Source organism: Eutrigla gurnardus (assembly GCF_963514095.1).
Source record: "Eutrigla gurnardus genome assembly, chromosome: 15".
NCBI classification, from domain to species: domain Eukaryota; kingdom Metazoa; phylum Chordata; class Actinopteri; order Perciformes; family Triglidae; genus Eutrigla; species Eutrigla gurnardus.
Window position 1 is genome coordinate 21,208,033 of NC_139938.1, and position 14,689 is coordinate 21,222,721.

Genomic DNA, 14,689 nt, shown 5'->3' on the forward strand with positions numbered 1-14,689 from the left:
TTAAGAATGCCTCTAGACTTTTTTTTTTTTTAACATAATACTATCGAGCATGTTTAGGGCAGCACACAATTGTTGGGATTGGCTTAAAGACCATTGTTGAGGGCTGCGAGAAACATTTTAACAGCGGTCCCGTCCACTTGGTCACTTGGTGTATTTCATTTCCACCATCAGATTTTAGTTGATGCTTCATGTGTTTATTCAAATGAGCATGCAGCCATGTGATGGTGTGACGTGACCATGTAGGAGAAACAAAGCTGACATACAGCGTTTGAGGGCAGGTGGACCCTGCAGACCAGCTCTGCTTACATGGAGACCAGCACAGATTCAAAGGGCATCGGTGCTTAAAGGATGTTGGGTTTTCATTGTTCTTTCAAAACAAACATATTATTTATTATATTTGATGATATTTATTATTTGTTGTGCTTCTGTATTCCAGTGACATTAACAGGTTTTATCTATCGTGTCTTAAATGCTTCTCTGAAATGTCCTACGCAACTCAATCTCAGATGAACATCACTGTTGGACGGCAGGAACGGGGAATACTGGAAATTATATTGTTTTCTGCTCCAATTACAGTGTCATGCTGTGTGTTTCTCTTAATTAACGGGATCATGTTATTCACTTTGAGGAGTAAATTGGTGTTTCGTGAGACCTCCCGTTACATTCTTCTGTTTAACCTCCTTTGTGCAGACACCATGCAGATGGCACTGAGCCAATTACTTTACCTACTGTCTGCTTGTAGAATAACACTGACATATCCAGTATGTGGTGTTCTTGTCCTGTTCGCCAACCTCATCAACGAAATCTCCCCTCTCACGCTGGTGGTGATGTCGCTGGAGAGATATGTGGCCGTGTGCTACCCACTGAGACACGCTACCATTATTACCATCAGAAACACAGAAGTGGCTATTATTGTGATTTGGGCCTTCAGCTCAATAAATATCATTGTCAGAGTTGTTTTACTGTTAGACTTTCCCTTTGATGACCTGGAGAGTCTGCAGATGAGAGATGTTTGTAATTCATTAGTTATGTTTCTTGGGTCAATGTCTGATGATTATGACAAGGCATACACTTATTTTCTGTTTGTATCAGCTAGTGTGGCAGTCACTTCCTCTTTTGTTGCTGTGATGATAGCAGCCAGGTCAGCCTCCACAGACAAAGCGTCAGCTTGTAAGGCTCGTAACACACTGCTGCTGCATTTGTTGCAGCTGGCCCTCAGTCTCTGCTCAACCATGCACAACTTTGTCCTAGTCGCCGTCTCAAAAAGTGTCAAGAGGTTCGTACTTGTGCGCATCCAGAATTTTTTTTATGTGATCCTTATACTTCTCCCCAAGTGTCTGAGTTCTCTCATCTATGGCCTCAGAGACCGGCCCATCAGATCCACCCTCGCGTATCATCTGTGTTGTCGACTGAAACCCTCAAACATCACAGCCATGACTGAACCCTGAGATTCCTCTCTATATGTTTGTTCAAAGGGCTGGATATCCTTTCAAAACTCTGTATCGATTCAAATACTTTCATCGATACTACTATGTGTGAATGAAAACCCATCTTCTAATTATTACACTGTGTTTCTATAAACGACTGCAGCACATTTCTCTGCTAGTAAACTAGTTTATTATGTAAATATGAAATGACAGTTGATCATGCAAACCGTCACATTGTGAATGAAAAGAGAAATTAATTAAACACTCATTCTACCAAACTCTGTTCTCGAATGTAACACTTTACTGTTTCTTAACATATTTATCAGTTGATTTTCCAAATATTTGTTATCAGTCCCTTTTCTGAATCCACATGAACCACCTTCACGTTGGCATTTAACTGTTTAAACTGAATATTCCCTAGTCTAGTTCAGATAAAAACAGGTAAGCGTGTTGTTCACTCCTGAGACGTCATCTTCCAGCACATATCCAGCACTTACAAGAAACAAATACAAAAATGTCTGTTACTTAACATAACGAGGTTGAATATTCACAATAACAATGTTGTTTTGTCAGTATTTCACTAGCAGCATGCCAACTTTATTTTAGATATGTTGAGAGATCGTATACAATCAGTGCATTCATCCTTTGATAAAAAATATAAGTTAAGCTATGGTCTAATAGCATACATTGCATTTTGCTTAGTTTGTGGTCCTCATGGTCTTATGGTTATTATGTCCATTTAGGCTCAAATTGCAAAACGGATTATAAACTGGTTTGATGCACTGCTAGACTCAGGAGATGATGGATTAAAATACAAGGAGCCCCCCATATTCATGTTCAGTTCCACATCCCCCCACTCTTAGTTCTGATCGCTCTGGCGCCATCTACAGGCTGCTCTCTACTCTTCACACTAAGCCCAACACATTACGCTTCTTGCACACAGGATAGATTAGGTGTACAGTTTTATAAATATCTATTTTTCTTTTATAAAGATGCATTTTATGGAAGTAATTTATTCCTTCATTCTGGGAAAGATGAACCGGTGCGGGCGGAGTTGTGTTTTAGACTTTTTGCTCGAGTGGAAGCACTCGAGCATGGTGGAAGTGCGTAATGGCGGTGCGTACCGGCAGTCTGGCAGGTCTTGCTGGAGCTCACACAAACAATATTGCCAAATTTGCCTTCCTACAAAAAAACGTAGATTGGTCGACATAGTTCAAAGACTATTTGTTTTGAACTATGTGTTTGCATTACTGCTTCTATCCGTGCGAAGCTGCCATTCATGCCAACAACAACCTGGCTGTGAACACGATGTTCGTCGCGGCTTCAATCACAATCCATGGAGCCAATATGTAACCTACGCCAAAATTCTAAACAATGGCCGCGCTACCCAACCAACAACCTGGACAAATACCCGAGGAGCTGAAAACTCAAAACAACCGCACAGAAAGATCATCTACCTGATGGCGGTCCTCCTGCTGGCCGGTGATGTCCAGGTGAACCCGGGGCCTCGTCTGGCCTCTGCTGGTGATTTGCTGCCCTCTTCGGGTGCATTGGATTTTCGCCCTGCTCTGGCGGTGCCTTCGTTGACGTGAGGGGGTGCCCCCGGGGGACACCTCTTGCGGCGGGGGGGCGGCGGTGGCGAGTGGAGTGCTCTGGTCGTTCCCTCCTGGATGGGGAGCGGCGTTCTGGATGTGCCGCTTTCCTCTGGTGCCGACGCGCGGTGCGCTCTCCCCGTTGTGGATGCTGCGGCGACCGCGGCTGTCGGGGGTTCGCCTCGGGTGCAGAGTGGAGAGCGCTCCTATACACGAACACCTGGTAGCGGTGAGTTCCAAACTTTGACTGCTCCACCCTCACCAGAGAATAGGCCCAATCAAATTGCGAATCCCGTCACACAGACTCCTCTCAACCGGCAACATTTGGGACTAAATCCGGCGATCAGGAAACATCGAAGAACAAACTTTTTTAAAACTCTTAATCACGCAAAACTGATCTGGGATCCACGATCCAAACCCAAAGGATTACTCGGCGGACATTTAAATATATACGAAGCATTATCTCTAAAAGCAAACAGCTAGAACACCTACTATCTCACTCTAACTTGGACTTCCTTGGTCTTTCTGAAACATGGCTTAACGAACGCTCAGATATACCCTATATATATGATAGATATACCTGGGTATAACATGTTTAGAAGGGATAGAAACAAGGGCAAGGGAGGGGGTTTGCTAGTATATGTTAAAAACACAATTACATGTAACCTCATTGAATGGTCACAAGAAATAGACATGGAGTATATTGGGTTGAATATGTCACTGTCTCATCAAATGTCCTTCACTGTAATTTGCCTATATCGACCTCCATCATCCAATAACATATTTTATGAACATCTTCATAGCATTCTTAAGCAATGTGATGATAAAAAAGAGTTAATACTAATGGGTGACTTTAATATAAACTGGGGGGAAAAAACGGAGAGAAAAAAACTTAAAGAGATAACAAACAAGTTTGATCTTTCCCAACTGATACAAGGTCCAACAAGAATAACTAACTCTTCTCAGACACAAATTGATCTGATATTTACAAACAGACCTGAGAGGGTAACCACATCACACAACATGCTAACTGGTCTGTCTGACTATAATATCACATTGCTGGTAAGGAAACTAACCAAAAAACGATTTGCAAATTCTACCAAAACAAACCAATTCTATGATAAAATTCCTAAAAATGAAATAATCAATTTTGAAAATGCTATAAACCAAATTGACTGGTCTGATCTATTAATCAGTGAAGACATTGAGAATAGCTGCAGCACTTTTTTGACTACCATTAACGAAATTAGAGTAACCTTCACACGGAACGTGAAACATAAACATGGACAAAAGAGGACCCTACCATGGCTAAATGACACTCTCTGGCAACAAATGAAAGAGAGGGATTTTGCTCTAAAGAGGGCTCTAAAATCAGGACATAGTAGCGATCGGCTTACCTTCACAACTCTCCGAAATAAGGTATTGAGGAATTTAAGAAGGGCTAAGGCAGATTTTTTTAATCAGAATCATTAATGAAGCACAAGGAAATGGGAAACTTATATGGAGAAATCTTAATAAATTAACTTGTAGGAATAAAGAACAGAGAACAACCTTACCTGAACTCAAAGTGAATGGAATATTGACTCAAGATAATGATATGATGGCAAGTACATTTAATGATTTCTTCATAAAGTCAGTCGAGGAACTGACTCAAGGTATCTTAATTGGAACTGTGCCATCTATTCCCATCGACCTTGCTAAACCTGTCTTTGAAATAAAGGAAATATCTGAATTAGAGGTGAACAAAATTATAACCTCCTTGAGGAACTCAAAAGCAAAGGATTCGTATGGGTTGGATACCACATTTTTAAAATCACATAGGGATGCCCTTGTTTGCCCCATTGCACATCTGATCAACCTATCAGTTAGGCAAAGTACTTTTCCAAGCACCTGGAAAATAGCAGTGGTATCTCCGATCCATAAGTCTGGTGATAAAACAATGGTGTCAAATTATAGGCCCATTAGTGTCCTTTCAGTGATATCCAAGGTGTCAGAAAAATGGGTAGCAGAACAACTAAAATCACATCTAAATTTGGGCCACAACCCCTTACACCCAATGCAATTTGGTTTTCGCATAAACCACTCTACAGAGACAGCGAACTGCATCTTCCTGGAAAACATCAAGTCAAAATTAGATGGGGGTGATGTAGTAGGTGCAGTGTTTTTGGACCTTAAGAAGGCTTTTGACACTGTCAATCACCATCCATCCATCCATTTTCTACCGCTTATCCTGGGGGGCTGGAGCCGATCCCAGCTGTCATTGGGCGAAGGCAGGGTACACCCTGGACAGGACGCCAGTCTATCACAGGGCTGACATGTAGAGACAAACAACCATTCACGCTCACATTCACACCTACGGGCAATTTAGAGTCACCAATTTACCTATCCCCATCCTGCATGTCTTTGGACTGTGGGAGGAAGCCGGAGAACCCGGAGAGAACCCACGCTCACACGGGGAGAACATGCAAACTCCACACAGAAGGAACCCGGGGACGACCCGGGAATCGAACCCGGGACCCTCTTGCTGTGAGGCGAGAGTGCTAACCACTACACCACCATGCAGCCATCACCAGATACTTTTATCAAAATTATCAAATTTTAATTTCTCAGCCGATGCCATAAAATGGAGTCATACTTAACTAACGGGAAACAAAGTGTACACATTGGTAATTCTTATTCCTCGTACCTTGACTGTAATATTGGTGTACCCCAGGGGTCAGTATTGGGCCCTATTTTGTTTAGCCTGTACATTAATGACTTACCTTCAGTCTGTCCATCTGTGAATATACAAATGTATGCAGATGATACAGTTCTCTATGTGCATGCAAAAAGCAAACAACAGGCTGCATCTAAACTAACTGAAGCATTGGTCCACATTTCTGATTGGCTAAAAAGGTCACGTCTACATCTGAACATTAACAAAACAGTCTGTATGTTCTTCTCTCAGAAAAGCTAATGTTTTTATTGAAGGCCAGGAACTCTTGGTTGTGCCTGATTTTAAATACCTTGGTATCATTTTAGATTCTAATTTAACTTTTAAAAAACATGTTAAAAAGGTGGCTAATACGATCAGATTTAACCTGGCCAATTTTAAACACATAAGGCCATGTCTAACAACAGAGGCAGCCAAACTCTTTATGCATGCCATGATCTTTTCTCACATATCATACTGTTTTACAAGCTGGTCCCAAGCAAACATGACAACTCTGAAACCAATAGAAACCCTCTATAAGCAAACCTTAAAAACATTAGATCAAAAACCTATCAGTTATCACCACTGCAATATTATAAATAAGTACAACTTATTTAATTTAGAAAGTTTTTTACATTATCTGGATGCCTGTCTCATTTTTAAAATATTACATGGGCTGGCACCTCCACCGCTGGGTGAGTTTATACAGCAGAAAAACAGCAGTGGCAGGGCAACTTGGGCAGTTACCAGGGGAGACTGTGTTATACAGTATAGACGTAGCAAGTTTGGCCAAACAATCTTCTCAGTACGGGCCGCAAATTACTGGAACTGCCTTCCTACTGAACTTAGAGAAAGCACCAGCTATCTATCATTTAAAATAAAACTTAAGAGATGGATTAAAAACAACCAAAACTGCAATCATCAATAACTAACCTACTTGTGCTGCACTTCTTTGTATTGCACTTATTTTTTTTCATGTTTTTCTCTCTCTCTCTCTCTTTTCTCTTTTGCTTTCTATCCTTCTTGCATTTTAAATTTTTTTCTCATTAATGTAATGTGATGATGTGTTGACCTGCCAAGGGACTACAGACGAAAATTAGCTTTTTTGCTAACTCTGGCATATTTACATTTTGAGTGTAAACTGAAAATGTCAATTGATGTGCATTGTCCCTTTTAAATAAACAAATAAATAAAATAAAAAAGGTATCCAAATGTGTGAAGAATGGATGCGAGTTGTGAACAAAAAACGCGATAAATTCAAATAAGGGGAAATTTTCCTCAAAATGTTTCCTACAGCAAAAGATGATATGCGTTCATCACATGATAACACATCATTGCAATGATGCATTTTCTGATCGAAGAGAGGCTTTTTTTTAAATAGTTGACTTAACTTAAGAAGAAGAGTAAGTTTCTCAACATGTAAAGGAAATGCATCATCTTTCAGTTCATCACAAAAATTCAACATCAATACATAGGGAGGAGATACAAGGTTTTCACTGGACAGCAGGGACGTCACTAGGATTTAAAGACAGGGGGTCTTAGCCCCCAGGAGAAGCATCTTTTTAGTACTGTATTAGAACTACAAGACCAGTGAAGTCCAGCTAGTAACAAGTTAAAAGCAACATAGTTGCCCCCTATTCTGAGCATAGACTAAAAAAAATAAAATAAAAAACAATTGGTAACAATGGTAACAATTAGTGATGTTACGAGATGGGCAGAGGCTTCGAAGCGTGTGTCGAGTAATGGAGGGGGCGTTTCCGCGAAGCGCATATCGAGGCTTGCTTCATTTAGGGGAGGGGCCAAAAATGATGACGTCCGAAGCCTCGCTGCCCCGCTGTACCACGTGACTGCTTCGGGAAGTGGTTCAGAGTTTGCCGCAAGGTTTTACAGCTATAGACCCCTCAGGCTCCATTCAAAATGTGGGTTTTGAAGCAGAGTTGCGGTCAGTTGAGAGTTTGGATAGTTTGGGGAGTTTGGATACTAGAGTTTGGATAGCGTTTATATAATTTGGAGAGTTAAGGGAGAGAGAGAGATTTAGGAGAGTGATGATTTTACCATTCGGGGAAAATTTACACACAGAATACATTCAAACAATTTATTATACACATGTGATCATTTATGTACAGAAATTATTTTTTCATGGAGCGGCCGGTGGCGCAGTGGTAGGGCAGCAGCCTCATGTACAGAGACTCAACGTCCTCGATGCGGTGATCCCAGGTTCGACTCCCGGCCCGCGATTAGTTTCCCCCAATGTCTTCTCCCTGTTACCACACTCTCTGTATAGAATAATATAACTGCTTGAATGATCTTTAAGTAGTTATTTGGTCATCCATTTTTTGTAATTCATAGTCATTCCCAACAGACATAACAGACACAAAAATGCAATGCATCACACATTATGTGGTTCAGATACAGCTGCCTGTGATTATACACTTGGCCAGTAGGTGGTTTCGTGTGCACATGCGGAGGGAGTGAGGGATTTCAGGTTGCGGCGGCTGGTGACAGTTCGAGGCGTAGAGGGGAGGGATGTGGTGGGCTTCATGGGGAGGGAGAAAGTCACAAAGTGGTGGTCGGACACGGTGAGTGGGGTAACAGACAGTGCCGAGATGCCACAGGATCTTGTGAAGACAAGGTCAAGTTGGTTCCCGATCCGGTGAGTTGGTGGAGAGGGGAGAGTGTAAGGTCAAATGCGGAGGAGGCCGGGCATGAGGGCGACCCAGCGGACGGGGCCGCTCAGGAGGCCGGGCATGAGGGCGACCCAGCGGGCGGGACCGCTCAGGAGGCCGGGCATGAGGGCGACCCAGCGGGCGGGACCGCTCAGGAGGCCGGGCATGAGGCCGAGCTAGCGGGCGGAACCGTTCAGGAGGCCGGGCATGAGGGCGACCTAGCCGACGGGGCCGCTCAGGAAGGCGACGTGGAGCAGGCGTAGGACGGCCCCCCGTCTGAACAGGAACGGGTGACGAGCGGACCTCCCGAAGGCTGCGTGGAGCAGGCGTGGGACGGCCCCCCGTCGGAACAGGAATGGGTGACGAGCGGACCTCCCGAAGGCTGCGTGGAGCAGGCGTGGGACGGCCCCCCGTCGGAACAGGAACGGGTGACGAGCGGACCTCCCGAAGGCTGCGTGGAGCAGGCGTGGGACGGCCCCCCGTCGGAACAGGAACGGGTGACGAGTGGACCTCCCGAAGGCTGCGTGGAGCAGGCGTGGGACGGCCCCCCGTCGGAACAGGAACGGGTGACGGGCAAACCCCCAATAGGCTGCGAGGAGCAGGTGTGGGACGGTCCCCTGTCTGGGCTGGTGACGGACGGGCCGCCGACTGAAGACCACTGGAGAGTGTCGACCGGACCGCCGACTGAAGACCACTGGCAGGTGTCGACCGGACCGCCGACTGAAGACCACTGGCAGGTGTCGACCGGACCGCCGACTGAAGACCACTGGCAGGTGTCGACCGGGCCGCCGACTGAAGACCACTGGCAGGTGTCGACCGGACCGCCGACTGAAGACCACTGGCAGGTGTCGACCGGGCCGCCGACTGAAGGTCAATGGCAGGTGTCGACCGGGCCGCCGACTGAAGGTCAATGGCAGGTGTCGACCGGACCGCCGACTGAAGGCCAATGGCAGGTGTCGACCGGGCCGCCGACTGAAGGCCAATGGCAGGTGTCGACCGGGCCGCCGACTGAAGGCCAATGGCAGGTGTCGACCGGACCGCCGACTGAAGACCACTGGCAGGTGTCGACCGGACCGCCGACTGAAGACCAGAGACCGAGACATGGGCTAGTGGCGCAGCTGTGACCGAGGCGTGGGCTGGATGCTTGGCTGTGGCTAAGGCCTGGGCTGGATGCTTGGCTGTGGCTAAGGCCTGGGCTGGATGCTTGGCTGTGGCTAAGGCCTGGGCTGGATGCTTGGCTGTGGCTAAGGCCTGGGCTGGATGCTTGGCTGTGGCTAAGGCCTGGGCTGGATGCTTGGCTGTGGCTGAGGACGGAGCTGGTAGCGTGGCTGCGGAGGATGGCCGGAGTTCAGGGGTTGAGAGAAAGCCCTTGACCCAGGCAGGCAATGAGCCCTTGAGCCACGGGCTGGCAGAAACCAGCTCCCTGGCCCTCGCCAGGGCCGACTGCCTCTCCTCCTCTCCTTCAGCATGCCTGTGCTCGGCCTGGAGACACTGGAGTCTGTAGGTCGCCTCCCGAAGCTCATGTGTTGAGCCACATAAAAAAAAGGCTGCTGAGTCCATGGTTAGCTTCTGCTGGGTCCTTAATGTGGTTGGTTCATTCTGTCAGGTTCTGGACAAGACGTGGACTCGAAAACAGGAGGTGAGGACCCAAATGCAGAAAAAAGGGATTTATTTCAATAATAAACTAAATACAAAAACAATAACTAAGACAGGAACAAAGTATCAACCCAGGAAGACCACAAAAACAAAGTATCAAACCAGAAAGACCTCAGGGGCAAAAAAACATCAGTCAAAGAAACACTTACGAAAGAAAACCAGAACACAAAGGGACACGGAAGGCAGGACGCGGGTACAGAGACAAATCCAGGGACATGACAGGGTGCATGACAGCGACAAACGACATTGAGAATGAACCAACAAGAGACAGGGGAAACACACGAAATGAAACAGGAAATCAAAACTAATGAAACAGAACATGACAAAACACAGATCATGACAGTTCCTGTATGCTGCACCACCCGGTTTCCCTTGGATTATTTGTGTCCCTGTGTCCAGCCTCCTGTGTCCCTTTGTGTTTTTTGGGGGGGTTTCTTTTTTAATCATTTTTTCCCCTTGTGGTCTCCCTCCGTTTTATTAGTTAAATAATCATTTTTGCATTTAACTTTTCGTGTCCTTTTTGCCTGCATTTGGGTCCAACCCTCCTTTACCCCTTTTACTACAAACCCTAACACGAGGGTGTCTGGTTGGGTTTTGTCTTTTACCATCGTTGGGCTCTGTGCAGGCACCTCCTGTCTTTTACCATCGTTGGGCTAGGTGCAGGCACCCCCTGTCACCAATATCACTCATGCTGGGTAGATGGTTGATGTTCTGGTTTGTAGAGTCCTCCTGTACTGGGCCGTGAACATCCCATGATGCCACTTTGTAATGTTTCCAGTGAGGATGCTTTCTACTGCTCCTCCGTAAAAGTTAATAATAACAATAACTAAATTTTGCCCTAAGCTGCTGCTTTCCAGGAACTTAAAACTGTTGGCTTGGTCCACCATAGCTTCTTCAATTTAGATGGGGTGTGTGTCTAAACTAACAGCTCCTTGGTTTTACTGACGTTGAGGCAGAAGTTGTTTTTCCTTTCTATATGAAGTCTCAACACTGTTTGTAATCCGGCCTACGACGGTAGTGTCATCTGCATCTTCGCAACAGAGTTCTCTTCATGTCCAAGGTTTACAGCATGAGCTCTGGTGTTTAACGCTAGAGTGGAGAAAGTCTGGCTGCCATAAACAGAAGGTGATGAAATGGGAGAAGGAGCAAGAGGACGAGGACTTATCCCCTTATTTGCATTTCTATGTTCATGATACACACCCAGAATTTACACATTTGGAAACTGTGTGTCTACTACATTCATGATAAACTGCAGAAAAAGCAAAAGCCACAAGTGTATTTCATTTCCACCATCAGATTTTAGTTGATGCTTCATGTGTTTATTCAAATGAGCATGCAGCCATGTGATGGTGTGACGTGACCATGTAGGAGAAACAAAGCTGACATACAGCGTTTGAGGGCAGGTGGAGCCTGCAGACCAGCTCTGCTTACATGGAGACCAGCACAGATGCAAAGGGCATCGGTGCTTAAAGGATGTTGGGTTTTCATTGTTCTTTCAAAACAAACATATTATTTATTATATTTGATGATATTTATTATTTGTTGTGCTTCTGTATTCCAGTGACATTAACAGGTTTTATCTATCGTGTCTTAAATGCTTCTCTGAAATGTCCTACGCAACTCAATCTCAGATGAACATCACTGTTGAACAGCAGAAACAGGGAATACTGGAAATGATGTTGTTTTCTGCTCCAATTACATTGACGTGCTGTGTGTTTCTCTTCATTAACGGGATCATGTTATTCACTTTGAGGAGTAAATTGGTGTTTCGTGAGACCTCCCGTTACATTCTTCTGTTTAACCTCCTTTGTGCAGACACCATGCAGATGGCACTGAGCCAATTACTTTACCTACTCTCTACTTGTAGAATAACACTGACATATCCAGTATGTGGTGTTCTTGTCCTGTTCGCCAACCTCATCAACGAAATCTCCCCTCTCACGCTGGTGGTGATGTCGCTGGAGAGATTTGTGGCCGTGTGCTACCCACTGAGACACGCTACCATTATTACCATCAGAAACACAGAAGTGGCTATTATTGTGATTTGGGCCTTCAGCTCAATAAATACCATTGTCAGAGTTGTTTTACTGTTAGACTTTCCCTTTGATGACCTGGAGAGTCTGCAGATGAGAGATGTTTGTAATTCATTAGTTATGTTTCTTGGGTCAATGTCTGATGATTATGACAAAGCATACACTTATTTTCTGTTTGTATCAGCTAGTGTGGCAGTCACTTCCTCTTTTGTTGCTGTGATGATAGCAGCCAGGTCAGCCTCCACAGACAAAGCTTCAGCTTGTAAGGCTCGTAACACACTGCTGCTGCATTTGTTGCAGCTGGCCCTCAGTCTCTGCTCAACCATGCACAACTTTGTCCTAGTCGCCGTCTCAAAAACTGTCAAGAGGTTGGTACTTGTGCGCATCCAGAATTTTTTTTATGTGATCCTTATACTTCTCCCCAAGTGTCTGAGTTCTCTCATCTATGGCCTCAGAGACCGGCCCATCAGATCCACCCTCGCGTATCATCTGTGTTGTCGACTGAAACCCTCAAACATCACAGCCATGACTGAACCCTGAGATTCCTCTCTATATGTTTGTTCAAAGGGCTGGATATCCTTTCAAAACTCTGTAGCGATTCAAATACTTTCATCGATACTACTATGTGTGAATGAAAACCCATCTTCTAATTATTACACTGTGTTTCTATAAACGACTGCAGCACATTTCTCTGCTAGTAAACTAGTTTATTATGTAAATATGAAATGACAGTTGATCATGCAAACCGTCACATTGTGAATGAAAAGAGAAATTAATTAAACACTCATTCTACCAAACTCTGTTCTCGAATGTAACACTTTACTGTTTCTTAACATATTTATCAGTTGATTTTCCAAATATTTGTTATCAGTCCCTTTTCTGAATCCACATGAACCACCTTCACGTTGGCATTTAACTGTTTAAACTGAATATTCCCTAGTCTAGTTCAGATAAAAACAGGTAAGCGTGTTGTTCACTCCTGAGACGTCATCTTCCAGCACATATCCAGCACTTACAAGAAACAAATACAAAAATGTCTGTTACTTAACATAACGAGGTTGAATATTCACAATAACAATGTTGTTTTGTCAGTATTTCACTAGCAGCATGCCAACTTTATTTTAGATATGTTGAGAGATCGTATACAATCAGTGCATTCATCCTTTGATAAAAAATATAAGTTAAGCTATGGTCTAATAGCATACATTGCATTTTGCTTAGTTTGTGGTCCTCATGGTCTTATGGTTATAATGTCCATTTAGGCTCAAATTGCAAAACGGATTATAAACTGGTTTGATGCACTGCTAGACTCAGGAGATGATGGATTAAAATACAAGGAGCCCCCCATATTCATGTTCAGTTCCACATCCCCCCACTCTTAGTTTGTTCTGATCGCTCTGGCGCCATCTACAGGCTGCTCTCTACTCTTCACACTAAGCCCAACACATTACGCTTCTTGCACACAGGTATCCAAATGTGTAAAGAATGGATGCGAGTTGTGAACAAAAAACGCAATAAATTCAAATAAGGGGACATTTTCCTAAAAATGTTTCCTACAGCAAAAGATGATATGCGTTCATCACATGATAACACATCATTGCAATGATGCATTTTCTGATCGAAGAGAGGCTTTTTTTTAAATAGTTGACTTAACTTAAGAAGAAGAGTAAGTTTCTCAACATGTAAAGGAAACGCGTCATCTTTCAGTTCATCACAAAAATTCAACATCAATACATAGGGAGGAGATACAAGGTTTTCACTGGACAGCAGGGACGTCACTAGGATTTAAAGACGGGGGGGCTTAGCCCCCAGGAGAAGCATCTTTTTAGTACTGTATTAGAACTACAAGACCAGTGAAGTCCAGCTAGTAACAAGTTAAAAGCAACATAGTCTTGTTCTGTTGAACAAGAGTTACTGTCATGTTAACTTTAAGACACATTGAAGCTGCATGCTTAGATCCTGATTATGTTAATGTGTCTTAAAGTGATACCGTATCGAATTCCTTTCTCCATTAGATAAGCTGCAGGTCTAAAGCCCAAGTTATGCTTCCGCGTCGACACAACGCAAGGGGGCTTGCGGACCCCTTACGTCCAACGCAAGGGCCTGACGTGCACCTCCCAAAAATCCTAGACGCGCGTCGAGGCGACGCAACACCAACGCAGCGGCATTGGCTGTGATTGGTCCGCTAACTACATCCGCTGGAGACCGCTATCCGGTTTCCACTCATAAACACCGCCATTTAAACTTTTAATAGGCTACTCTTATTGTTTTCACCTCGTTTTATTGTTTGCACCTTGTCGCTTTTGCACAAAGAAATAAAACACCAAGTTCTGAAAAATAGTGGATGTTTAAAGCCAGAAAGTAAACAAATACGCTATAACGAGGCTAACGACGATATACGTCTAGAGTCTCGGTCGGTCGGTCAGTCTTTACAAAAAACATAGCGCCCTTTACCGGTGTGGCATTGAATTGCATTTCGACACGTAAACCCAACGCAGAACCATCACGGTCTCCAAGCAACTGCATGGCCGTTGCGTGGCCGTTGCGTGATCACTACGCGGAAGCATAATCAGGGCTTAAAGAATGTACTTTAATTACACCGATTACTGTCCTGTAGATTGGC

General features: G+C 44.3%; 2 protein-coding genes across 2 annotated transcripts; both read left to right on the forward strand.

The window, feature by feature from the left end:
- Positions 1–538: 538 nt before the first annotated feature.
- LOC311025355 (odorant receptor 131-2-like) lies at positions 539–1,448 on the forward strand (the record flags this gene model as incomplete). Its single annotated transcript, XM_084028205.1, has 1 exon — positions 539–1,448. Exon 1 carries the CDS (start codon positions 612–614, stop codon positions 1,446–1,448), a length of 837 nt encoding a protein of 278 aa, XP_083884331.1. The 5' UTR covers positions 539–611.
- Positions 1,449–11,769: 10,321 nt separating this feature from the next.
- Positions 11,770–12,606, forward strand: LOC311025356 (odorant receptor 131-2-like; the record flags this gene model as incomplete). Its single annotated transcript, XM_084028206.1, has 1 exon — positions 11,770–12,606. The coding sequence occupies one exon, from the start codon at positions 11,770–11,772 to the stop codon at positions 12,604–12,606; it is 837 nt and encodes a 278-aa protein (XP_083884332.1).
- Positions 12,607–14,689: the final 2,083 nt, after the last annotated feature.